General features: G+C 43.2%; 1 protein-coding gene across 1 annotated transcript in view; it reads right to left on the bottom strand.

Annotated features, from left to right (window-relative positions):
- ZC2HC1B (zinc finger C2HC-type containing 1B) overlaps nucleotides 1-25,246 on the bottom strand; it is a 515,316-nt gene that overhangs the window by 229,448 nt on the left and 260,622 nt on the right. Inside the window, exon 5 of the mRNA XM_069609006.1 lies at nucleotides 5,774-5,909. Coding sequence (XP_069465107.1) covers nucleotides 5,774-5,909 — 136 coding nt within the window. The remainder of the gene's footprint in view (nucleotides 1-5,773; nucleotides 5,910-25,246) is intronic.

Here is a 25,246-nt window from a genome sequence, read left to right as displayed (position 1 = left end):
CTGAACCAAAACTAACGGTCTGTCTGATATGAAGATGTCGAAAACAAAAAGTCATGTGTATGAAATCCTATTCTGGCCCACACATTCTAAAAGTAACTCTTAGGTGCTAAGGGTAATGTCTTTGGCTTGAAAATTGCACAAATGTTCAAGTTTAACAAAAACGTACAACTCCAACAAAAAGGTTTCCACTTAGATGGTGCTCACAGTTCCTAGGAATTTCTCCCCTCCCCAGGTTTCTTTCCAGCCAAACAAAAGTTCTAAAAATATAACCAGGTTTTTTGTAACTCAATAAGATAACTTCCTCTTCCTAATATTTTTAATTCACTTTGCAGACTTGGCTCCGCCTGGTATATTCTCCTGCCAGGCTTTCTTACACAGTTCACTCAATTCACAATGCCAAGGGCATGGGTCTTCCTTAGGATTTGTTTCACACAATTGTCTTTGCCTGGTATACTCTCCCGCCAGGACTTCCTTAGACAGTTCACTCAATTCACAATCCCCAAGGGCATGGGTTTTCCTTAGGATTCTTTGTCTCATGAAACACCTGGTATACTCCCCTGCCAGGTTCTTAAGTCACACAATTTGGGTGTGAGTGCCAGACTCGCAAATGTCGGGCATTTCCTCCTGCCAGGACCTTATGTTATAAAAGGTTCACAAGTCACTTAATTTCAAGTGTGGGTCTTAGACTCAAATTAACTGCAGACTTCAGCCTTTTCCATGCTTTAGATATCCAGTTAATCAGCAACCCTTTCTCAGTCACTTCTACAGGGCTTGCCACCCTCTCCCAAGGTGCGTGGCAATTGCCTTGAAGAGCCCTGGCATCCCATCTTCCCCAGCTGGGCTCACCGGTTATATGCGGCTGCTTCAGCATCCTTCGCGAGCGTCCGTATTTGCTGCAACACTCTGGTAGATCTGGAGAGTGTCCCGTCCCTTCTCTACTCTTCGCCTGGCTTCCGCCATCTGGAGGCAGCGTTCCGCTATCCCGGCCCACGCAATGCGAGGGCTACGGTTCTCCCGTTTTTCCATCTCAGCGGGACTGGTAGACCTTCTGCATCGTGCAGCACTCCGCCTGCTACTGTCTCTACTGTGGGCCTTGCCTGCAGCTGGGCTCTCACCAAGTTGTTTCTCCTAGCGTGAGCTGCCTGCTCCGTTCAGCTTTTTTGGCTACATCAGCTGTTGGGGATTAAAAGCTCCCACCACGGTGCCATTCCTTCCAACAACTGGAGCGCGGTGGGGGATTCTGTGCTCTAGGGATCTTTATAACTCAATTCCTCCTCCTCCTCATCCCAGTATTTTCAAAGGAATCCTACATATGAGATTGATAGTCTTTTTCATTCCAGGATATTTTGGGATACCATCAGCAAGTTTTGTAGGATGTTGAAGGGAGTTGCAACAATATGCTATTAAGGCATGAGGAATGGAGGGGACATCCCTAAAAGTGACAGAGGGATACCATGTCTCATCTGATGATGACAACCTCCCGCCATGAGAGTCGCCTCCCGTCATGTGATTCTCCCTCAAATAGCCACGCCAGGTCATGATCAGGTAGCAGTTGCCATCCCCATGCCACATAAGGAGAGGCTACCTGCGGGAAAGGAGTGTTGACATAATCAGATTCCTCACAGTACATATGTCATAATGTAAAAATTATACTGACTATTCATATATTGCAAATCACTGAATTATTTGTCTCTTATTGTAATGCGAATTCCCATGATACCCTCAAGTATCAAAGATTGATGACACTTTCTGTGCTGCTGCTTCCAGGTATGTCAACACAAATGCCAATTAGGAGGAACCCATATATTTTATGGCTCAGAGACTTGTGAATGCAAGAACTGGTCACAAAGCCATCGCGGAGTACTTGTTTCGATGAAGAAAGAAGAGAAGAACTTCAATACTTGCTTACACACAGGCTTTGAAGGCTGGGATAGAGCCGAATGCATGCATCAAGATACTGAGCTCCCTCAGAATATAGATAAAGGATGACCTGTTGCAGTTTGCAGTTTAGAAAAGCAGAAATGCAGTATGCAGACACTTTGAAAACAGAAAGTGTACTGCGGGGGCAGTTGAATGTTTTATAGTTGCGCAACAAAGTAGGCTGTTTGGAAGCTCTGAAAAGTGCCTAGGATTATCAGCATTGTGATGCCACACTGAGGGGTGGACTGGGAAGCAAAAGAGGCCCTGGAAATAATGTTCCAAGTGGCCCCATATTACACGTTTTCAGAAAGCCCTACTATTTTCCTATGAGAACATTTGGAAATAACACACAACATAGGCCCAGGGAGTAGAGGCCTACCAGGAAATCTCCAGAGTTCCCTAAAGTCCAGTCCATCCCTGGCCACACTTGCCAATCATAGCTGTTTCTCTGGCATGAAACCAAGCCTGCTGTGATTTCCAGAGCCTAGCCAACACCCACTGCACACGCTGACCTCCCATGGGCAGAGGGAAAGTTAGGAAGCAACTCAGGCGGATGTAAGCTTTGTAAGTGACACATTTATGCTGGGTTTGTTCATTCCCGGGTAGAAATAAAAAAATGTTCGCTTTCATAAAGATACTCATATTTGGAGTAACATGTACCTGTCCTGTAAAAAATATTGGGGGGGACTTACTATATGCAATTGGAAGTAATTTATTTACTTATTTTATTTTTGCATTTATATCAGCACAAAAAGCCCTGAGGCATGTAGGCGCTAGTTACAGAAGTGGTGCATTAGTGTAAGAAAATGCATACGGTTACGGACATGAAAAAAGGTGTGTGTACACAGGCTGGAAAAGCCTCACCTCATGATATGGGGGGCTACATCAGGCAGCATATGGGTCAAATAGGTAAGAGTACGCAAACTGGAAAAGCCTCACCTCATGCTAAGGGGGCTACATCAGGCAGCATATGGGACACATAAGTATGATTGCGCAAACTGGCAAAACCGCCTCTCATGTTGCAGAGGGCTGCAATATGCAGCATGTGCGTCAGGTAGGTATGAGTGTACAGAGTGGCCAGGCCTAACCTTAAGGAGTCAGGGTCAACATTAGTAAGGCTGTTTTACAACGAGGACTGAGAGGGTGAGAGACAAGAAGATAGTGAGCCTAGAAAGGAGGGCTCACTCACGTGAAGAGTAGTCTTAGAGCACAGAGCGAGCTTGGCTGAATGGAGGTGAAAACATCTAAATTCGAATTACAAGCAGGGCCATCTTGAGGCACAAAACGACAAGGCTGCATAGGGTGAAAACATCTAGATTCGATTTGCAAGCAGGGCAATCTTGAGGCTCAAAACGACAAGGCTGCATAGGGCGAAAACATCTAGATTCGATTTGCAAGCAGGGCAATCTTGAGGCTCAAAACGACAAGGCTGCATAGGGCGAAAACATCTAGATTCGATTTGAAAGCAAGGCAATCTTAAGGCACAAAACGACAAGGCTGCATAGGGCGAAAACATCTAGATTCGATTTGCAAGCAGGGCAATCTTAAGGCACAAAACGACAAGTCTGCCTAGGGTGAAAACATCTAGATTCGTTTTTGTCTTTTAGGCCTGGCATCTTAGATAAGCATTACATAGTATTGTTTGTTAGAGGTGGACAGTGAACTGTCGAAAGAAAAGAAACAAAAGTACAGGGTAGTAAGAGGCTGGTTAATGGTCAGGAATGGAAGTGGAGCCTTCTGCCTTACGGCAGCTTACTAAGCGATTGGAGTTTCCATGGACTCATCGATGCTACAAGTTTGAGTGGAAAGTTTCTTCGGAACAGTGCTCTGCCATGCTCAGACAGACTCACCCGAAGCTAAAATATCAAAGGGAAATATGCACATTTCATTTACTTGGCCTTTCTCATTGCAGAAAGTATATGGGACAAACGTGAATTTGCCTTTAAGAAAATAATTAATCAACAACTGAAAAACAGTGGTGAGGAGACATTTTCCATTTTCCATTAACTGGGGCGATAGTTAGAAGCCTGAGAGAAGCAAGGGCTTTAACCTAGACCCGGGGGCATTACCCGACTGGTAATGCTCCCCCATCCAAGAGTTCTATTGCTATTAACACATTATTCACCGAATCAGAGAAAAGATGCCAAACTGATCTTCAATTTTGTTTATATGTGAACTCATGATTCACAAATATGCCGCCCCGATTGCAAATCGGCTGCCTTAGGCTGCTGCTTAGATGGCCTAACACGAAATATGTCACTGGGATAAATCAGTAGGTGATAGGAGGAGAATATCAGGAGTTGGTAGAAGGATAACATCCGGACGAGGTGAATAGAAGACACCAGGAGTGGGTAGGAGGAACACTTTAATAAGAGTTTCAGGAGGAGGAAGGTACCAAAGGTAGCCCAAGGCAGGAAGTTATGCAAGCTCCGGATCAGAAAGGTTTAGTTCCACCATGAAAGGAGGAATGCGAACATGGTGTTGTATTGAGGGGCAGCAAGCTCAGTTGAGTAGTAGGGAGGGGGTGAAGAGAGAAGAGATCAGTGCCCTGAAAAGGCAAGTGAGAGGGTCCTTTTGAGGTCTGTGGAAAATGGGTCAGTCAAGCCGAGCTGACATTGCCTCAAAGTGGCCATAAACACATTTAACTACTATATTCAGATATAATTTAATGCAATTATAATTAAATTGCTTTAAACCCACATTTGCAGTCTGTCTTTCATCTATGTAGTGGCGTTTATATGCATTGTTATATTGTACCTTTATGCTTTGTTTGGTAATGTTTTTGATGTATCCTGAGTCAGGTAAAGGACAAGGAGCAGGAACCAGACTGACCCAGGTAAATTGCAAATGAAACATGGATGCTTTATTCTTCTTAGTTACAGGTTACAGCATAGAGGTGGGCTAGAAGGTAATATACATTCACTCTGGTCCCTTTCATCACTCCAAGTCCCTGACTGACATCCTTAGAACCCCCAGGCCCCCAGCACTCCACATTCCACAGAGCATTCTCACAAGCCTCACATTGCATACACTCAGACTCATACATTCAAGTCACTACAGTTTTCATAGCTCTGTGTTTCAATGGGGTAACTTGTTGGGGTTCCTAGCTGTCCTGGTAGGTGGAGTTACGTTTTCTATTATTTACTTAAGAAGGCAGGTGAGCTTTTGTGTACACCTCTCCTGGTCTCCAGCAGGTTCACTCCTGGAAGACTTTCATGCACTGAGAGTGCCGGCAATGCAAATGTCATCATAAGCTAAAAGGGGGTTAGAACAGGCAAGAGCAAAAGACAGAAAACAAGGAGGCGCAAAAAAAAAATTGGGAAAGAAAGAAAGAGCAAATGCAAGAGAGAACAAAACAATGGAAGCACAAAACAAAAAGTATAGAACAGAAAAAAACAATGACTGGCAAATAAAAGGTGAAAATCAAAGAGACAGCAAAGCAAAGTGAGGAAAAAAGAAAGTGAAAACTGAAAAAGGAATGAAGGAAAGCAGGAAAGTAAGAATGAAAAAGAGGAAGAAAGCTAAATGTAACAGGGCTCTAGATGGCACAGTGATAGGTGGTGGGGGAAAGAGGAGGCTCTATCATGAAACAAAACATTTTTTTTAAAAGAGTGCCAGAATTTTGCCGCCAGTATTTTAAAACCGCATGGCATGAGTTTTGAGAAATGTAATCTCTGCCAAAATGTCAAGAATGCAATAGGTTTGAATTGATACATTTTATTCGAAAAAAGGTAGGAATGAATAAAACACAATTAATTGTCCACTTGCAAAATACTTGTTCAAACAATCTTTTTTCAGGACCATATAAAACGGCAGCAGCTTATTGTTGGGAATGTAAAATAAAGCAACACACCTGGATTAAGGCTCGGTGGAGGTGGTGGGGGGAGAGGGCGGCCCTCTTTCATGGCCTTGATCGCTAGTTTGGCTGACCTGAGGGAAGTGATTAGATCTGTGTGCTGTTCTCGCCATGTTGATTTCTTTGGGACATACTGTATAAGAAAGGAATATACATAAACCACTCAGCAATGGATTGTTTTCTTTGCACCTGGATGCACAACTTCTTTTGATAGCGGGCCTAACGTAGAAGAATTAACATATTAAAATCAATGCATCTTGGCTTTGAATCTGTGTTTATTGAATCATTTGAAGATGGCCCAAGGAATCATCAACACATTAGTTAAATGGTGCAATATAAGGCTGTTGTCTAGGCATGGGATAGGAATGTGCATGCACTGCCAGTACTACCTGCCCACGTGATGGCAACATTTGGCAAATGGAATGAGTACCTTGGCATGTGATGACAGTGTCTGGGAAATGCTTATCTAATGCCTTTACAGGAGCCGACCTGATAGGCTTTGCCAGTGATTGTGTGTGCGATGAAGTCACTACCCTCTTCTTTAGGTGAGGAATCACTGTCGCTGTTTTGTAACAGGCTGGGAAGATGCCAGTTAAGCTTGACAAGTTGAATAAGACAGAGTGAGTGAAGGTGACAGGTGCACTTTGTGGTGTAAAGGCAAAGAGTTGGAGTGCAGGATGAGTTGGCAGAGCGAAGGAGACGTATAGGTTCAGGCGGGGAGGTGTAGGAGAAGTGATATAGAGAGAACTGTGTGAAGGTGGGAAAATATGGGAGGTGGTGGGAGAGATAGAAGGGTAGATGTACACCATATATTCATGGAGAGGTGGGAGTCAAAGTTATCAGCAAAGAGAGAGGAGGAAATAGAGCAGTTCCAGAGAGCTTGGGAGGCATGGCCTGGAGTGTGAGGGTGCAAGTGGTGAGAGGAAACAAGATAAGTGTAATAAGAGCATTTGACTGTGTCGAGACCTGTTGTCAGGGTCAATAGAGAGTTCTTGTAGGCATTGGGAAGAGTGGGCAAATTGTCTTTGCAACAATGACATAAGCAGTGACGCATTGCCGTACTCAGCAGCTGGAGGGAGAGATCCATGGTTGAGGACGTGGCTGGTAATGGATAAAGGAAAGTGTAGGGTAGTGACCATTGAAGGAGGTATATAGTGCAGAGCTGAATTTGGTAAAGGCATGTTCAATGGAGTAAGCAAGTGGACAAGAGAGACAGACGATGAGGGAGTGAAATCAGAAAGGAGAAGCAGCGCTAATGTTGTTTCCTTGTTGATAATGACACTTACTCTGCCACCTTTTTTGGAGGGAAGAGGGGAATGAGAGAAAGAGGCAGAGTCGGTGTGAATGGGTGGCAGTGTCATGAAGCAAAACCATTTTATTTGACTTTTAGGTATCCACATTTATTTTGAAAAAAGGGTTTTTTAGTTGAGGCAGTGGCCATTTTAAAGACCAAGGGTGACACCAATAGGTGGAGCAGAGTTCGAGGAGGTAGTTGCTGGAGCAGATGAAGGGAACCGTGTAGGGTATATGAGATTGATGTGGGGGGGGGGAGGGTGAGAAAGGAGCGACCAGAGTATAATTTGGGAGATGTACTGTGATCAGGATGCACATGGGGGACTTTGATAGGGAATGAGTGTGAGGGATTGTGACAGGAGATGTGCGTGAGGCAAAGTAAAGAAATACTAATGGGGTATAGGGACGAGGATGCATGAGGCAGCAGTAAAGAATTATTAATGGGGTATTAGGACAAGGACTAGGGGGAGCAGAGGTAACGTAAAAGATTACTAATGCATTAACAGGAAAAGGGATGGAGTGGCAGGATTAATGTAATGGAATACTAATGGCTTATAGGAATGATGATTAGGGGGAAGGGGTAATGTAATGAATTACTAACAGGGGGATTCATGGGTAATCTAATGGACTACTAATGGGGTACTGGGATGAGAAAGAGGGAGGCTCGGTAATGAAATTGATTACTAATGGGGTACTGGGAGGAGAAAAAGGGAAGCTGGGTAATGACATTGATTACTAATGGGGTATGGGTATGAGGAAGAGGAAGGTGGGGGTAATGTAATGGATTACTAATGGGGTAGTATAAGGAAAATATAATGGATTATTATTCGAGTTCCCATCTCAGGAAGACGGAGGCTGGAGGAATCGTGATGCATTGGGAATGGGGTACCGAGATAAGGAAGAAGGAGGCAGGGGTAATGTAATTGATTTTGATATGGGTACCACAAAATTGAAGAGGTAGTCTAGGAGAAGGAATGTGATGGATTACTAATGGGGAACTGGGACGAGAAATAGGGAGGCGGGGTGACGTAATTGATTACTAATGCGGTACCAGGTAGAGCGAGGATTGGGTAATTTAGTGGGCTATTAATAAGGAAGAGGGAGGCAGGGGTAATATAATTGAATACTAATGGGTTACTGGGACAAGAGACATGGAGCCAGATGTAATGTAGTGAATTAATCTCAGAGTACTGGGACAAGACAGATGGAGGTAAGGTAATGTAATGGATTACTAATGTGGAATTGTGGTGAGGAAAGAGGCAGAGATAAAACAATGGATAACTAACAAAGTACTGGGGCGAGGAAGCAGGAGGCAGGGTAATGTAATGGATTTCCAATGAGGTGCTGGGACAGGGAAGCGAGAGGTAAGGGTAATATAATAGATCACTATTGGGGTACTGGGACGACAAAAAGGGAAGCTGGGGGTAATATAAACAAGCACTAATGTGTTACCAGGACAAGGTGGGGGGGGGGTAATGTAATGAATTACTAATTGGTACTGGGTTGAGAAACAGGGAGCTGCACATATTTTAATGGATTACTCATGGGGTAACAGGATGAAGAAGATGAAAGCAGGGTAATGTAGTGAATTACTGACATGGTATTGGAATGAGGAAGAGGGTGGCAGGGTAATCTAATTGATTACTAATGGGGTGTAGGGATGAAGGTGAGGGAGGCACTATTGGGGTATTGGGGTATTGGGACGAGGAAGAGGGAGTCAGTGGATCTGTAATGGATTACTAATTGGGTACTAACACATAGAGAAGAGGTGGCGGTGGAATGTAAAGAATACAAATGGGGTACTGGGTCAAGAAACAGGGAGACAGGAATAATGTAATGGATTACTCATTGGGTACCAGTATGAGGAAGATGGAGGCAAGGATTGTAATGGATCACTAATGTGATACCCGGATGATGTAGTTGGAGATGACGTAATGTTACGGATTATTAACATGGTACTGGGATGAGGAAGAGGGAGGCTGGGATATTGTAATGGATTACTAAAGGGGAAACGTGATGAGGAAGAGGGAGACAGGTTAATGCAATGCATTTCTAATGGGGTACTGGGATGAGGAAGAAGGAGGCATGGGTAATGTAATGGATTACTAATGGGGTAACATGACAATGAAGAGGGGAGCAGTGTAATTTAATTGATTATGAATGGGATACTGTGATAAAGAAGAGGGACCAGGGGTAATCTAATGGATTATTCAAGGGGGCCACAGGGTAAGGAAGAGGGAGGCAGGGGTAATGTAATCTACAAGGAAGACAGAGGCGGGGTAATACTATGGATTATGAATTGGATGCTGGAACAAGAAAGACTGAGGTGTGGGGTACTGTACTAGAACGAGGAAGAGGGAGGTGGCGGTAATGGATTACTAACGGAATACTGCGACAGGAAGAGGGAGGCAGGGGTAATTTATTGAATTACTAACACTGTACCGGCCCAAGGAAGAGAGAGTCAGCAGTAATGTAATTGAATACTTACAGGGTACTTAGACAATTGTAACGGATTACTCATGGGGTACCGGGACACAGATGATCAAGTTGGGGTAATGTAATGGATAACTAAATTGGAACTCGGATGAAGAGGATTATTAATGGGGTGTAGGGATGAGGAAGGGGGAGACAGGGTAGTGTAATAGTTTTCTAATGGGGTCCTTGGATGAGGAAGAAGGGAGGCAGGGCTGTAACAGTATGGATTACTAATGTGGTCCCGGGATCAGGAAGAGATAGGTGGGGATAATGGAATGGATTACTAATGGGGCATAAGGAAGAGTGAGGCAGGAATAGGGTACTGGGTTGAGAAACAGGGAACTGGGTGTAATGTGATGGATTACTCAGGCAGTACCAAAATGAGGAAAATGCATATCAGGCTTGGTCCTACCCCAAAAGTCAGGATAATGTAATAGATTACTAACATGGTACTGGGATGAGGAAGAGAGTGGCAGGGTAATGTAATGGATTACTACCAAAGAGCTGTGCTGAGGAAGAGGGACGTGAGGGTAATGTAATGGGCCACTAATGGGCGAAATCTGCCCATTGTACAGGAATTTGTTTAAGGATAGTATTAGTGAGACTGATCAGACCTGCAGCTCTAGATGTACTTAGCTTCCAGATGAGATTTAAGATGTCACCTTTCTCAATTTTCCAGGACCATGGCTCAACCTCTTCCCTATCTCGCTTTTTGTCATGGCGTGGTATGAGAGCAAATAGTTTGGAGAAGTGATCCACACAGCTTTCTTCTGTCAATGCTGACAGTTGCAGTGCTTCTTGAGGTGACCCTAGGGAGTTAATGAATTCCCAAGGTAATCAGGTGTTTTTTTTGCTTAGTGTTTTCAGCATAAATTCCATATAATATTCCATTGCATTACCCCACCACAATTTCCCTTGTGTCAGTACCCTGTTAGTAATCCATTACATTACATTACCCTGTCTCCCTCTTCCTCGCCCTGGTACCACATTCGTAATCCATTATATTACCCCCTCCTCCCTCTTTCTCGTCCCAGTACCCCCCAGGACCATTCCAACAAATTATGCAAACAAGAAAGGTCCCTTTATCATGGAAAAAAGGCTATCATTGTGCCCATATTCAAGAAGGGCGACAAATCGAATCCAAAAAATATTGCCCCATCGCCCTTCTCGACATTTTGGGGAAACTATTTGCCTCATTAGTCCTGGGCCATTTAACAAGCTGGGCAAATGAAGCAGGAATTTGAGATCCCAGACAACGGAATTCGTTAAGGGGGTTGGAACCTCGGTCAATCTCTTTCTGATGAACATCCCGAAAATGCAGGCACATAAGAGCAAAACCAAAATCTATGTAGCCTTGGTGGATCTCGAACAAGCATTCGATGGGATCAACAGGGAGAGATTGTGGGAAAAATTAAAGACCTTTGGGTGTCCAAACAAGCAATTATTAGCGACTAGGGAGCTCTACCCCGTGACATGTAAGTTTGTATGAACATGAGGGGAGAGCTGACTAGTGAAATAATTACCCATTGAGGTCTCAAGCAGGCAAGCAGGGCTGCCCACTGGGCCTTCCCTCCAAAAATCAATGGCGTTCCTATACCTTGGGTCCTATACGCTGATGTTATAATCCTAATAGACAAATCACTTATAGGTCTCCAGAGAAGACTAACATCTCTGGAATCCTATATTAGGATTAATGATCTGCGTATTAACGCCAAAAAATCAAATCAAAGGTAATGATAATAAATGCAGCAAGAGGGGTCCAGAAATTCAAATGGAGCATAGGGAAAGAACCGCTTTATAAAAATCGAGATTATGATATATCTGGGTGTTTGTATAAACCAGAGCATGGTGGAAACGCTGTGGGCCCTAAACTTGAGGACAAAAGTGAAAAACCTGGCAGCACAGGGCTGAAGACTCCACAACAGATATGGAAGATTCTCGATGATCCCAATTGTGTCTTTTTATAATATGAAGGTCATACCTATTTTATCATACGGTGCGGAAGCTAGATTAAACCTCCCTTGGCAGTCTTGGGAGGTCCTAGAGGGAATATTCTGGAAAAAGGTCCTGAACTTGCCTAAGGGTCTTCCCGGCGCGGTGATAGGATTTGAATTGGGACTCTATTCAATCTATGCAGTGAGCCTTTGGAAACCTCTATCCCTGTTTTGGAAAAGCTTAATCCTAGACTCTGTCCCACCTTTACAAATCTTGGGAACTATTCCGGTCAGAGAAACATAAAAACAGAAGACCTAGGGCCTCATTACACGGAAGGCGGTAAGGGTTAACGGTCACCGGTAATGGTACCGGTGACCGTTAACCCTTACCGCCTTATTACGAGGTCCCTTTGCGGGTAGGTACTTTAACGCCTGCTTTTTGCAGGTGTTAAAAACCAACCCGCAAAGGAACCTCAGTGCTAATTACGGCACCGCAAATCTGCAGTACCGTAATTAGCACCTTCCCCATTCCCATTATGCCCTATGGGGCAAAAATGGGAATGGGGAAGGGCAATGGTGGAAGGGGGAATTACTGCCCCGCCAACCTTGAAATAGGGCGGTAATTCCTCTTTCCACCAAGGCGGTGCCGGTATTTTACCGGCATGAACCATGGCGCTAATAGCGCCATGGTTCACCGCCTACCGTGTAATGAGGTCCCTAGTCACTAATCCAGAGGAACTCATGTAAACTGATGAGAGACTATCACAGAGAAACAAGATCTGTAAGGTCTCTGCCAATTATCTGATTAAGTTCCTATGTAAAGAAATCAAGAATACAATTCATGCGTATGCGCATGAATCTATTTGAAATCAAGGAAATCCTTGGAGCTCAAAGGCAAATTGAGAAATCTAAAATGTTGTGTAGATATTGTGTCCAAACAAATGTGGTGGAAACCTTGAAGCATATGATTGTTTACTGCACAGGGTTGACTGACTATAGAACGATGTGTATGGGGACATTTGTAAATGAAGCAAGCACCCTGACTCGGGAGGAATGGTGGCTCATGTTGAGATTGGAGGAACATCATTCCCTTGTGTTTGGAGTGGATTTTTGAACAAAATATTTGAATCAAAAAGAAGATTAAACTAAGGCTGACACACATAAGTGTAAACATGAACCAAATGTCGACTGAGAGAAAATTTAAATGATTTGGTATTTTAAAGTGTCCGATACCATAGCTGATATATGGGAATCGTGGGATATTTTAAGCAGTAGATAGTAAGTAAGTAGATAGAAATTCATACTCAAAGTTATGTTGAAATGTTTAAATGGAAATGATTGTGAAAATGAGTAAAATGGAAAATGTTACGGTACATGTAAAACAATTTCTTAAACAATAAAACAACAAAAAATAAATACAAATAATGGCATACTGGATCGAGAAGCAGGAAGCCAGAGTATGGGGTACCAGGAAGGAGGAGGTTGGAGGTTGGGTAATGTAATTGATTGCTAACGTGATACTGGGATGAGGAAGATGGAGGCGGGCAGTAATATAATAGATAACTAAAATGGTACTGGGATGCAGAAGAGGGAGGCTGGGATAATGTAATTCATTTCTAACAGGGGACCCAGATGAGGGAGGAGGTGGTTTGGATAATGTAATGGATTACTAATTAGGTACTATGAAAGATGAAGAGGGAGGCAGGTGTAATGTAATTGCTTATTAACAGGATATTGGAACAAGGAAGCAGGACCAGGGGTAATGTAACAGGGTACCGAGGTGCGGAAGTAATGTAATCAATTACTTATGGCATACTGGTACAAATGTGGTGAGTGACTTTTGCGTGTGGCTATTAGCTATTAGCCTAATTTTGAACCCTGGTATAGGGATGGTCTTAACTAAGAGCAGATATTCAGTAATGTAAGGGTGCCAAAGAAGGAAGCTGACACAAAGGTGGCATGATTTTGGGTAAAAACCTGTATTTCTCGAATAGAACAACCTATCTGTCCCTATCTCTAAAATGTTCCCCTGCCTTAAACTCATACTAAAGAAATTGTCAGAATGTCCGTCCAATCAAAGTTCAACCATCCTGTGTCAAATACTACCCTAAACCTCACACTTTAATTAATGGATACACTAACAGAAAGTTCCTTCTTCAGGAGAATGGCTCCCTTCTCCTGCTTCTTGAACAGTGCCCAAAGAAAGTTCTCTTACAACAGAAATGCCAGGGGAATGACTCCCTTGCCCTGGCTTATGGGTTTCACACAGTCTTTATGCAATTTCACATCCAGGAGAATGGCTCCCTTCTCCTGGTGTAGATTTACACAGTTTCCAATACAACCAGGGGGAATGACTCCCTTCTCCTTGTGTCTACAGTACAACTGTCAGCCCAGGACCAAGAGAATACTCCCCTTCTCCTGGTATTACTTGATACAGCTGACCACAAGACCAGGGGGGGATTGACTCCCTTCCCATGGCGTCTTCAACACAAGTCCTGGGTCTGTACCAGGAGACTCCCTTCTCCTGGTGTTGTTTGGTTCAGTTCACAATACGGCCAGGGGGAATGACTCCCTTCCCCTGGCGTCTTTCGCAGAGCTCTTTGTCCGGTACCAGGAGACTGACTCCCTTCTTCTGGTATTGCTTGGAAGTTCTTTCTCACTGTTGGGGTCCCAGACCCTTCCCTGGTGGCCAGTGGTTTACTCGTTACCACTGCACCAAGGAAGATTTCCTCTGATGCTCTCTTTCTCACTGTTGGGGTCTCAGACCCTTCTCTGGTGGCCAATGGTTTCCTCATTAGCACTGCACTGAGGAAGATTTCTTCCGATACTCTCTTTCTCACTGTTGGGGTCTCAGACCCTTCTCTCCTTATGCCCATTAACATCCTTGCTAATACTGGGTTGGGGAAAAGCCACCTTAGCCTCTGAGTCAACCCCTGGGTCCCCTCCGATTCGTGTGCACTTCCGCTTACCTCTTATGTGGCTCTGGTACGTTACTGGGACTTCCTGGGACTGGGACACACTTCTAAGGCTCTGTGGGCTTCTCTCCTCTGCACCCATAGCATCTTCCTGACTTTGGGATTCAGTCTGCCTCCAATCGGCGGTTGATGAACTTCTTTTGCGTCCTTTTGCCACTCTCTGCTTTTCCCCTGTCATTGGCATTTGAATCACCCATGTTGGAGAATTCAAACGCTGTCTGCTTACCCCAATAGAACTGGATACCTCTGTACCTACCACCGCTGTGCTTCTTTTTATGGTTGTATTCGGCTCTGTGGTCTGGCTTGACACATCTGATAGTACTTTGTTCCTTTTTATACATTATATCCAGTTCCTCCAATGCCGATCGCAAAAGTCATTTGTGTTTGCCAATGCTACAATCTTCCCGCCTCCTCTGGGCCAACTCCTACCAAGAGAATGAAAACATTTGTGTCTCTGGTGATCTTCTTCATCCTGGTACCTTCTCCATTTAAAGGTTCCATGTGTTACAATCGGTCAAAAATTGCTGTTTACACAAAAGGATGTGGTTTTGCCGCTGCAATCCATGTAATGGATGCAGGGGACACCCACGCAACCCCCGCTCCCATTTAATGTTATAATGGGTACACCTTTACCGGGTCAAACCACAGCATTATTGCCGCAATTTATTTTACATGGAACTTTTTTGCTGCAATTTTGTTACTGCACACCCATTTAACAAAGGAGTGGTTGGCGCGAGTCCTCTAATCTTCCTCTTCCTAGACCTGTTGAAAGCAGCGTTAGCCACAGTTACTAGGTCTGCTTCATAAGAGAACGGAAGGTAGCAATAACATGCAATGCCATTATTAGCATAACCCTCCATAGCTCTTACAAGTTTTGGGGCCTCAAGAATGAGAGTGTGAGGGAGTTCACATATGAGACAAAAGCCTCAGAGGTATTTGATGTTATCGTTACCCTGTTAGGTTGGGGTTTAGAGCGGTCTTTCTCCAGAGCACTGTCCTTGTCACCAAGAGAGGAGTCCATCTTCATGAGGTCCTCTCGGGTGTTACCACCCCTAGGTGGCCTCACCTCCCTAGCATCGAGGAAAGAGGCGCCCCTCTAGGTGATTCGTCACAGTACACACTTTCCACAGTAGTAGGCCACAATAAGAAAGGTAGATATTGTTGTCACTTATTATAAAGTAATGAAACCTACTATATAGACTTTCCCTAATATATGTGTATGTGTAGATGTAAGAAGTTGTTCACATTTTGTATTATGTATTTTTATTTACCAGTTTTTTGCAGATCTGCTTAGCAACGTAGTAAAGATACATTATTAGTTCACATTCTCGGGAGGATAGGTCAGCGGCAACATGCTCACCTTGGAAGCAAGACGACACAGAGCAATGCAGGTTCGATCCCCCGGCAATGGATGCGGGGGACATCCACGCAACCCCCGCTCCCATTTAATGTTATAATGGGTACACCTTTACCGGGTCAAACCACAGCATTATCGCCGCGATTTATTTTACATACAACTTTTTTGCTGCAATTTTGTTACTGCACACCCATTTAACAAAGGAGTGGTTGGCGTGAGTCCTTTAATCTTCCTCTTCCTAGACCTGTTGAAACGAGGGTTAGCCACAGTTACTACGTCTGCTTCATAAGAGAACAGAAGGTAGCAATAACATGCAATAACATGCAATGTCATTATAAGCATAACCCTCCATAGCTCTTACAAGTTTTGGGGCCTCAAGAATGAGAGTATGAGGGAGTTCACACATGAGACAAAAGCCTCAGAGGTATTTGATGTTATCGTTACCCTGTTAGGTTGGGGTTTAAAGGGGTCTTTCTCCAGAGTATTGTCCTTGTCACCAAGAGAGGAGTCCCTCTTCATGAGATCCTCCCGGGTGTTACCACCCCTAGGTGGCCTCACCTCCCTAGCCTCGAGGAAAGAGGCTCCCCTCTAGGTGTTTTGTCACAGTACGCACTTTCCACAGTAGTAGACCACAATAAGAAAGGTAGATATTGTTGTCACTTATTATAAAGTAATGAAGCCTACTATATCGACTTTCCCTAATATATGTGTATGTGTAGATGTAAGAAGTTGTTCACATTTTGTATTATGTATCTTTATTTACCAGTTTTTTGTAGATGTGCTTAACAATGTAGTAAAGATACATTATTTGTTCACATTCTCGGGATGATAGCTCAGCAGCAACGTGCTCACCTTGGAAGCAAGACGACACAGAGCAACACAGGTTCGCTCCCCGGTCCGTGCTTAGAAACCTCTGGGTATTAAGCATGTTATAAATAACCTATCATATCATATCATTGAATGTGTTTATACGTAGTTACAATGAAGATGAATAGTCTGGGAGAGTCCTGGACCATCTACTAGAACTCACTACTACAATGATGACGCTCAATGAGGCCAAAACATGATTGGGTTGCTTGTGGTCTTGTGCAGAAGGCATGTGACCAAGCAGTTTGGCCTGAACTGCCCCTTTGGGGCAGGACCAAACATGATTTGTACATGGTCTTCCCCTTTCTGTAATGGCTTCGCAGGCAAAGAACGATGGCCCGGTGCATTGCACAGAGCAATGCCAGAAGCTGAGATTAATTCTGAGCATTCCAGCTACCAACTCTTTTGTTTTGCTGTAGTAATCCAAAATGGGACGGGTTTGCCCAGAAGTAGGTCCCATGCCTGCTGGGCCTAGAGTTGCAAGGTACTCCTCACTGATGAGGCCCAATGTTGCTGAAACGTGTCCGGGGTTGCTTGTGCTCTCATGCAAAAGTGATGTAACCAATCAGTTTGGGATGGACTGCTCTTTTTGGGGTGGGACCAAGCCTAATTTACATATGCATCTTCCCCTTTGTGTAATGGCTTACAGGTGAAGAATGATGGTCTGCAGGGTTGCCCAGAGCGTTGCCAGAGGTTAAGATTAATTCTAAACCTTTCAGCCATAACCTCTTTTATTTTCCTTTAATTCTATCAATCACATAATTTGGATAAACATATGTGACATGTTTAATGCTAATCCTCAGGTAGAAGGTTCATACATAGTGAATAATACTGAGCTATATAGACACTATTCATGTAATTAGTTCAACAAAGAATATGCTAGAGGTATAGCTAATAGACGTGTACAAAGATCTACTCAGTGAGCTTAAAAGAAGGCAGACATGTTTTTGTGCTCAGGTTTGCGATAAGGACCTACGACACACGTTTTCAAGGTCCGAACTAGAGTCTCTCAAAAAACTGTTCTACTTCAAATTCAGTATTTTGGTGAATCAGTATGAGGAAATAATCATATAAGGCAGTTAATTGTGTGCTGTCAGTTTCTCTTAATCACAGTGGTAAGATTTAAGATGTCTCCTTAAGAGTGAACATAAGGGAAAGGTCCCAACATTGCCTAGTTACTTTACAGTACTTAAAAGACATTGCGCGCACCGTGAAGTACGAAGAAGTACTGTTTACTGGTGCTGGTTCCTGGTCATTCCTTCCACTGCTGCTGGACTTTTATGTGCTTTCCCATTATAACGTGCGGCGAGATCGTATCAGGAGGATTGCTTTAAAAGCAACACCAAAGTACTGCAGCTCCTTTAAGAAGTAAGAAGAAGATCTTTGGGTGGGTGTGTTTCGTTTCAAACAGCCTAAGCCTTGCCCCTAAAAAGTACTTTGTACTTTCAGGCTTGCTGGACTGGTGGCTTTGCCCCCTGAACTCTGTAGTGTTTGTAGCCTATAAATACCCACAATCCAGCACACTCGCGCGCGCACCGTGAAGTACGAAGAAGTTCTGTTTACTGTTCACGGTGTGCGGCGCAAGTGCGAGTGCTGGCTGATTTAGTGAAGGTAAATGCCCACGCACATTGGCCCTGGTTGACGGTGAACTTGAGTCCAAAGGGTTCTGTTAAAGTCTTTGGATGGACCTGAATTAGTATCTCATTTTGTCACATCCATTATTAATTTTGTATTTTTTTCCTGTTTTTATTTTTGGTTGAAATGATCAACTGACATACTGACATACTATTGTACTAATTTTGTTATATAACATTTCTGTGGATTTTGATATTGCTTTGCATACTTATTTATTTGAGATTTGTATTTGTTTGTTTTTAAAAACCATACATGTCTGCCGGCTCCTATACTCTAAAAACAGGGATGCCGCTCAATGCGAATGCGGAGCAGGACGAACGATCTGTGGCCCTAGAGACCAGAAAACAAATGCACCAGCCCCCCAAATCTAAAATAGGAGGCTTACAAAAAAGAAAGGAACGTTCGGTTTCCCTAGCCTCCGATATACGCCAATTTTGTATTGGTGATCTATCAACACGTGAACGAACAAAAAGCGCAAAACCTCACTATTTCGGGCCTAAGCTGACATACAATTAGAAAATCATTGACTTTACTGCCATCTAATACAGCTAATAGTATTAGTAATATTACACCTAATCAGCAGTGCCAGGTTAACGCTGCCGATATTCAGTCAGATTTAGGCTCAATCAATGTGGTTCCTCATATCTTAACTGAAACAATTCTTAACACAGCTTCCGACATACCATGCTCGACTTTCATCCCCACTAGCACTCAACTGCAAGTATCCTTAGGAGCCTTAGATGAACCTGCTCTAGGACTGGTTAAAGAAACTTCGGATCTAACCATGCTTTCTGCATGTAACAGTGGTGAGTTGATTACAACACAGCAAGTGGCATTGGAAAAAGATATTGAACCATCGATCGGACCTGTACCACTCTGCACTGTTCTGGCTCAACAAAATCTATGTGTAGCGCATGAGGCCATGACTATTGCAGGTGAGATAGATGAGGGCATGATTAGTTTCATGAACACATCTAATACCACCTGCGTAGATGCCAATGATGTTATGTATATCTGCTCCAATACAGGTGACGTGTCCCAGCTTGAACAAGATAGAATAGCTATATCTCAAAAAGTGTGTATCCCAAGCACACAATACCTCTGAATTCTGAACCTGTGGCGATGGGGATAACAACTCCGTCTAACGAACTATCCAAATCTCCAGCTATGTTTGACAAATCCTCAGCCTGCTCATCTAGCCACTCGGCATCTTTCATCGCGCCCACCCCTCGAAGGACAAGGTTTGATGAGCGCCCCTCTGATCATAACTTCTTCATAAATGGCCTGCGAGCTGGTCGTCCCTCCTTTCCGGAAGCACCAGCTCTCAACAACACACTAAGTGCCATGAACACAGCTCGTATGACAAAAGTAAGACTATATGAGGTTCTAGAAACCAAAATGAATGATCAAACGGAGATACTGCACCATTTACTAAGAAAAGGGGCAAGAGCCCCTGATGTAGTTCAACCGACTGGAGTGGTGCCCCTTCCACTGACATCTAAAACTCTTGTGGCTCGCAACACAGCCTCGCAAACTGATTGCTGCGATGATCATCTAAATACACTGCAAATCGGACAAATGTTGCAGCAAACACTAGGGTCAGTGGAACCACTGAGGATTGGAAAAAAGCCTCTCCAATGGCACATTGGATACTCAAAATCCCTAACAAACGCACACAAATGAACTTTCAAAAAAATACAATTCGCCCAGGCAAAATTAATGAGAATGTTGAAATGCCTCAAACGAAAATATCAGCTCTGACCACTAGTTTAATAAGTGCGAGAGACATGCATAATGCTAACTCATTGATTGTTGCGGATCAACCATGCCTCAAACAAGCCAAACCTTCAGAGCAACAACTCACTTTAAAATTGACTAATCCTTTCTCCCTAATGGGGAAGACCATGATGAATGAGCCAGCGAAAAGGAAGAAAAACGTGCTGCCAGTTAAACGTAAACATTTGAAGCATCCAACAACGAAAAAGGCTTGTTTAAAAACCCTTATTCCAGATAAGAGCAAAACACAGGGCCCAGCTGCAATACAAATAGGTCAGTCTAATATAAATCAACAACCAAACGTGAGCTGCCCCCAAGAGCATGAGCCCCTGAATACCTTGGTAGCTCTAATATCTAATCCTGACACACGGGACAGCGAGCTATCTTTTCAAAAAGAGCACCAAAGTGCCACTCTGCATTCTGGTCCTTCATTAGAAGAGATAGGTCAAGAAATTACGAAGACTATAACCCTCCATCTTGCCCAAACGTCTGCACCACTTGCTTCAAACTTGAAAGAAGTTATGCATTCGACAACTGGCCGAAACCAAACTCTAACTCCACTGTCCCAGTCTAATCAACTCAAGTCAATTCATCAATACATCCTTCCTTAGAAGAGGTTCGAGATGAAATTAAGGGAGCGCTATCACAGTATTTTGCAAAAATTACTGTGTTCTCTGCCACCAAAGAAAAAGATGCACCTGTCCAGCTTAAGGACGACAAAGAACAAATGAATTCCATGACAGAAACCTCTAACAGACAGGATTTGGGTGACGAAATCAGAGTCGATAGCACGTAATATTTTGCAAACTAAAGATGCCTTGGGATCTCTGATAACAATCCAACAGTCATCCACATCCATGCCAGATGTATCCCATTTTTTGAAAGGACCTATGACCAAACAGGACGACAGGGCCTCATTGATACCAAAGCATCAAATAACAAAAACACCCCTTGGCCCAGAATCTATGGGACTTGGTCGACAGGCCCCTGTTAACGGAGCCTATTCACACTGCCACCGCTTGGTGATGTCTTGTCACCCCCATCCATTTGTCAAATATGACTTAAATCGCATGAGTGTGTTGAATATCTGTGCTGAAATATCAACTCTTCAGGATTTATCAAGCACAGATATTGGCCTTGTAGAATTCATCAGCCATAGTGACCTATCTAGGGTCAGGTTATTCATGCAATCAGGAATTACGTTGAATGCCTTATGGCTAGCCAGTGCTGAGTTTTACAGCCTGGGATTTGTCATAACTCAAGACTTAACCCCAGAGATGTTTACTTCTTCATCCATCCCAGTTTCTAGACCCTATCCGGACACCATGAATATTTCACAATCCAATCATGCGAACAGGAACCCATCCATGGACTCCAATTTCCAACAACATAACTCATAACAAGGCAAGACAAGTAAACACATCAAATTGATCTCCTGGAACACACCTAGCCATAAACATGTCTTAAATACACCAAACAAAGAACTTAAAGCCTTTGACATTGTTGTTCTCCAGGAGACATGGCTTGTGAACGAACCCGTATGGGATTCGTATTGCATTGTCAAAAATGTGTTTGGCTGCCCAACGGCAGGTCTTTTGATTGCAGCAAAAAAATCTTTGAATCTACGAATGGTTTCCTGTAAGTGTCCGTCGCCATACATTCAGGTAGTTAAACTATCCAAAGCGAATGTTGCAACGGCGATTGTCAATGTTAATTGGGGAAAGCAGCAGTTATCAGCAGAACTATTCTTCACATATATTTCCAATGTGCTTAATTCCCTAACCATGGATGCTACTATAAACCATACAATTCTTGTGGGTGATTTAAATTTACATCTTCATCTGTCCCATGAGTCACAGTGGATACAACTGATGAAGGACAGAAATCTCATGATGCTCAATGGAGCCATACCGGGTGACATACTGGCAAAGGCAACATGGTATAGGGAATCATCAACAGCACATTTGGATTACATATATGCAGATATTGCCCTGATGGATGCTGCAATCTCTTTGACAGTCTGTGGAACCGACCTAAGTGATCACAGTCAATTATGCTTAATGTGGAATTGGCTAAATTGGTCCCAGCCTGCAAAGTTAAATATACAACAGAACTTGCGACTCATTGAGTCTAATCAGGCAGGGAATCACATTAAATGGACTGATCATAAGCTCATATTGTTCAATCAGACTTTGGAAACTGAGCTAGGAACATTGCATGACAAGGAAGGGGGTTGTTATATTCATGCAATGCAAATGTTTCATAGAAGGGGGCCCAGTGGACGCCAGTATGATTTCAGGAACACTCATGCCTTTGACCTAGAGCTTAAAATAAGGAAAGCCCAGCTACGTAGAGATGTACGACATCTGTCTCTAGATCTTTCGAAAAAGAACATTGATCTGATAAAGTCGGTTAAACAACTTTATAAGAATTGGTGCCGGGTGCGGCGAATTGTGCAATACCAAAAAGACAGAGAACGAATGCTAACCCAGATTTGTATTAAATCAACTGTTGGCATATGGTCTCCACTTAATGAGGCTGCGGCTTCGCCTCAAAGCGCCATGCAAACCAATCCAATTCCAGAAACATGTTCGGAATACTATACTGGCCTCTATCGGACCCCCTTTCCACTGATCAAAACAAACTGGTCAGTTCTAAAGATGTCCTCATGCTTTCATTTTGACATGGATGACATATTACATTGCATCTCTAAATTGAGCAGGTCGCGTGCAGCTGGGCCAGATGGCTTACACAACTTGACAATAAGACAGAATCCAATTAGATGGGCAGTCATTTTGCATAATATCTTTCAACATACGTTACAGACTGGCAAGGTACCCGTATCCTGGAAAAAGTCTATTATAGTCCCAATATATAAAAAGGCCCGAGGTCTGATCCAAGATCGTATCGACCAATTGCACTCTTGGCTGTCCTGGTAAAATCTTTGCGCGCCTACTACTAGCTGCATTTAATATGTGGATAACCAAAAAACAGCTGAGGGATGACTTTCAAACTCGGTTCATAGCTGGTCTTGGCACATCAATAAATCTCATTACTTTGAATTCTGTTATAGATGTCCACAAACAACGAAGACAGCCAATCTTCGTGGCCTCCATTGATTTTCGAACTGCGTTCGATGGAGTGTCACGAGAATCGCTGTTCAAGAAGCTTTTGGACAAGGGCTGTCCCTGGTCTATTTTGCAATGGATTATTCAGCTACACTCCGAGACGACCATCCAAGTCCACCTACGTAGAGATGGCTTGTTATCTGCTGACATCAAAACAGACCGGGGTCTGAAGCAGGGGTGCCTTTTAGCGTCCGCAGTTTTTAACTTTTTTATTTCAGACATAGGTCTTGGCTTCAAGGGTCTGAACACTGATGCACCAAGACTAAGGGGCATCCCGATAAATTGGCTTCTTTACACTGATGACATGGTGCTCATGTCAAAGACACCTCATGGCCTTAAAGCCATGCTGAAGGCGCTCAATGGATATGCTCAATCCAACTGCATATCTATCAATGCAACTAAGACACAAATTATTCAATTTGGAAATCCTAGGCAGAGATGTCGAACATACTTGTGGATATTACAAAATAGCACCTTGAGTATTGTCACAACATACTCTTATCTGGGTATTTTGATAACCAAACATCCTACTGATCTACCGTATGAGGAAGCCAAGAAGGCCAAACTACACAATGCCATATCTCAAGCCAGAATCATCAGTGCGAAATTTTGCAAATTCTCGATACACCCTTTGTTAGCCTATTATAAACAGAAAATGACACCTATCTTGCTATATGGAACCGAAACTAAAAAATGGCGTCTATATGTCTACTGGGCTAAAATCAAAGGAGCTTATTGGAGAAAGATGCTACACTTACCCAACTCTGAGCAGCTCCCATTAATCCGCTAAGAGTTGGGACTGATATCCCTGCATGGCAGATATAAGTGGCTATGGTGTTCCTTGTATCGCAAGCTCATAATGGGCGAGCTGCAAAATGGCCTAGCTCGTCTCATGGCAGACTATGTCGCAGAAGAAGTCCATGATGACTTTATAATAACATGGAGGCTCAGAGTGTTAAACTTGCTTAGCGACGCTGACCATATCCATGCAACTATTGATCAATAATCCCTGTAAAACCAAGGAAAAGATGTGGCAATATGATTGGAACCAGACATATGCACAATGCACATAAATCTGTCCAATATGCGATAATTAATTTTCTCAAAGCTGTAAAATTATAGAATGTTATGTTAAGATTGCATATATACATTATTTGTGGTCATAATCGGGACTGATTGTTGGAGCCCGATCATCTTAATGGAATGTCTATTCATTCAATTCTCACTTTTCTTTTTGTTAAATTTATGTGTTACTTACTTAATGGAAATGAATAACTTTTACAAAGTTTTTAAAACAAAGAGTTAAAAATGTGAAATGTGAATGTTGAAAGGTTGGAAACATTTATTTTTCTATAGCCAAAACAACAATAAAAAATAAAAAAATAAAATAAAAGACATAGGGGACTAGAAGTCTGTTGTAAGTATATAGGTAAGAAAATATGTATGATTAATGCAGATTGGGTGGAGTTGGTCATAAAGTAATAGTACCACGCTTCAATAACAAAGCTAAGTAGCCCAGGTGCAGAGATGAGTGAGCAAGATCGAATGATAGCTCTCTCAACTGAGCATAGGGGTCTTATTCTGGCCCATAGTGCAAATCTTTAATTTAGCATATCTACATAAGCCATGATTGTCAACCATGCCTTGATTTCTGTGCCACTAAGACACTGGATGACATACATTTTCCCCAAGGTTTGTGATTTGGAGAGGGTAGCCGCTATGAAATGACCTGCAGAGTCCAGCTGAGTCTTAGAAGTGAGGAGTGAGCAGTGTTTTTTCTATTGCAGTTTACTGGGGAGACCCCCGGCCGGCCCATAGAGTCAGGGTTTGCTCCAGAGTACTTTAAGACAAGATAGCTGCACCTTGAGATGGATGGCGTGCAAGGTTTTCTTACTCCAACACCAATCAATAAGGACAACTCAATGGTTTGGCAAAGGGGAGTCCGTTTAATGACAAGTACAAAAAACGGGGAAACATGGAAATCAACAGTGATGCGATAGTCCGTCTTGCTTCAACTCCCTCGAACTTCA

This window comes from Ambystoma mexicanum, chromosome 4q (genome assembly GCF_040938575.1).
Source record: "Ambystoma mexicanum isolate Mex_15411 chromosome 4q, UKY_AmexF1_1, whole genome shotgun sequence".
NCBI classification, from domain to species: domain Eukaryota; kingdom Metazoa; phylum Chordata; class Amphibia; order Caudata; family Ambystomatidae; genus Ambystoma; species Ambystoma mexicanum.
Note: the sequence above shows the minus strand (reverse complement) of the source record. Positions and strands in the feature narration are given on the sequence as shown.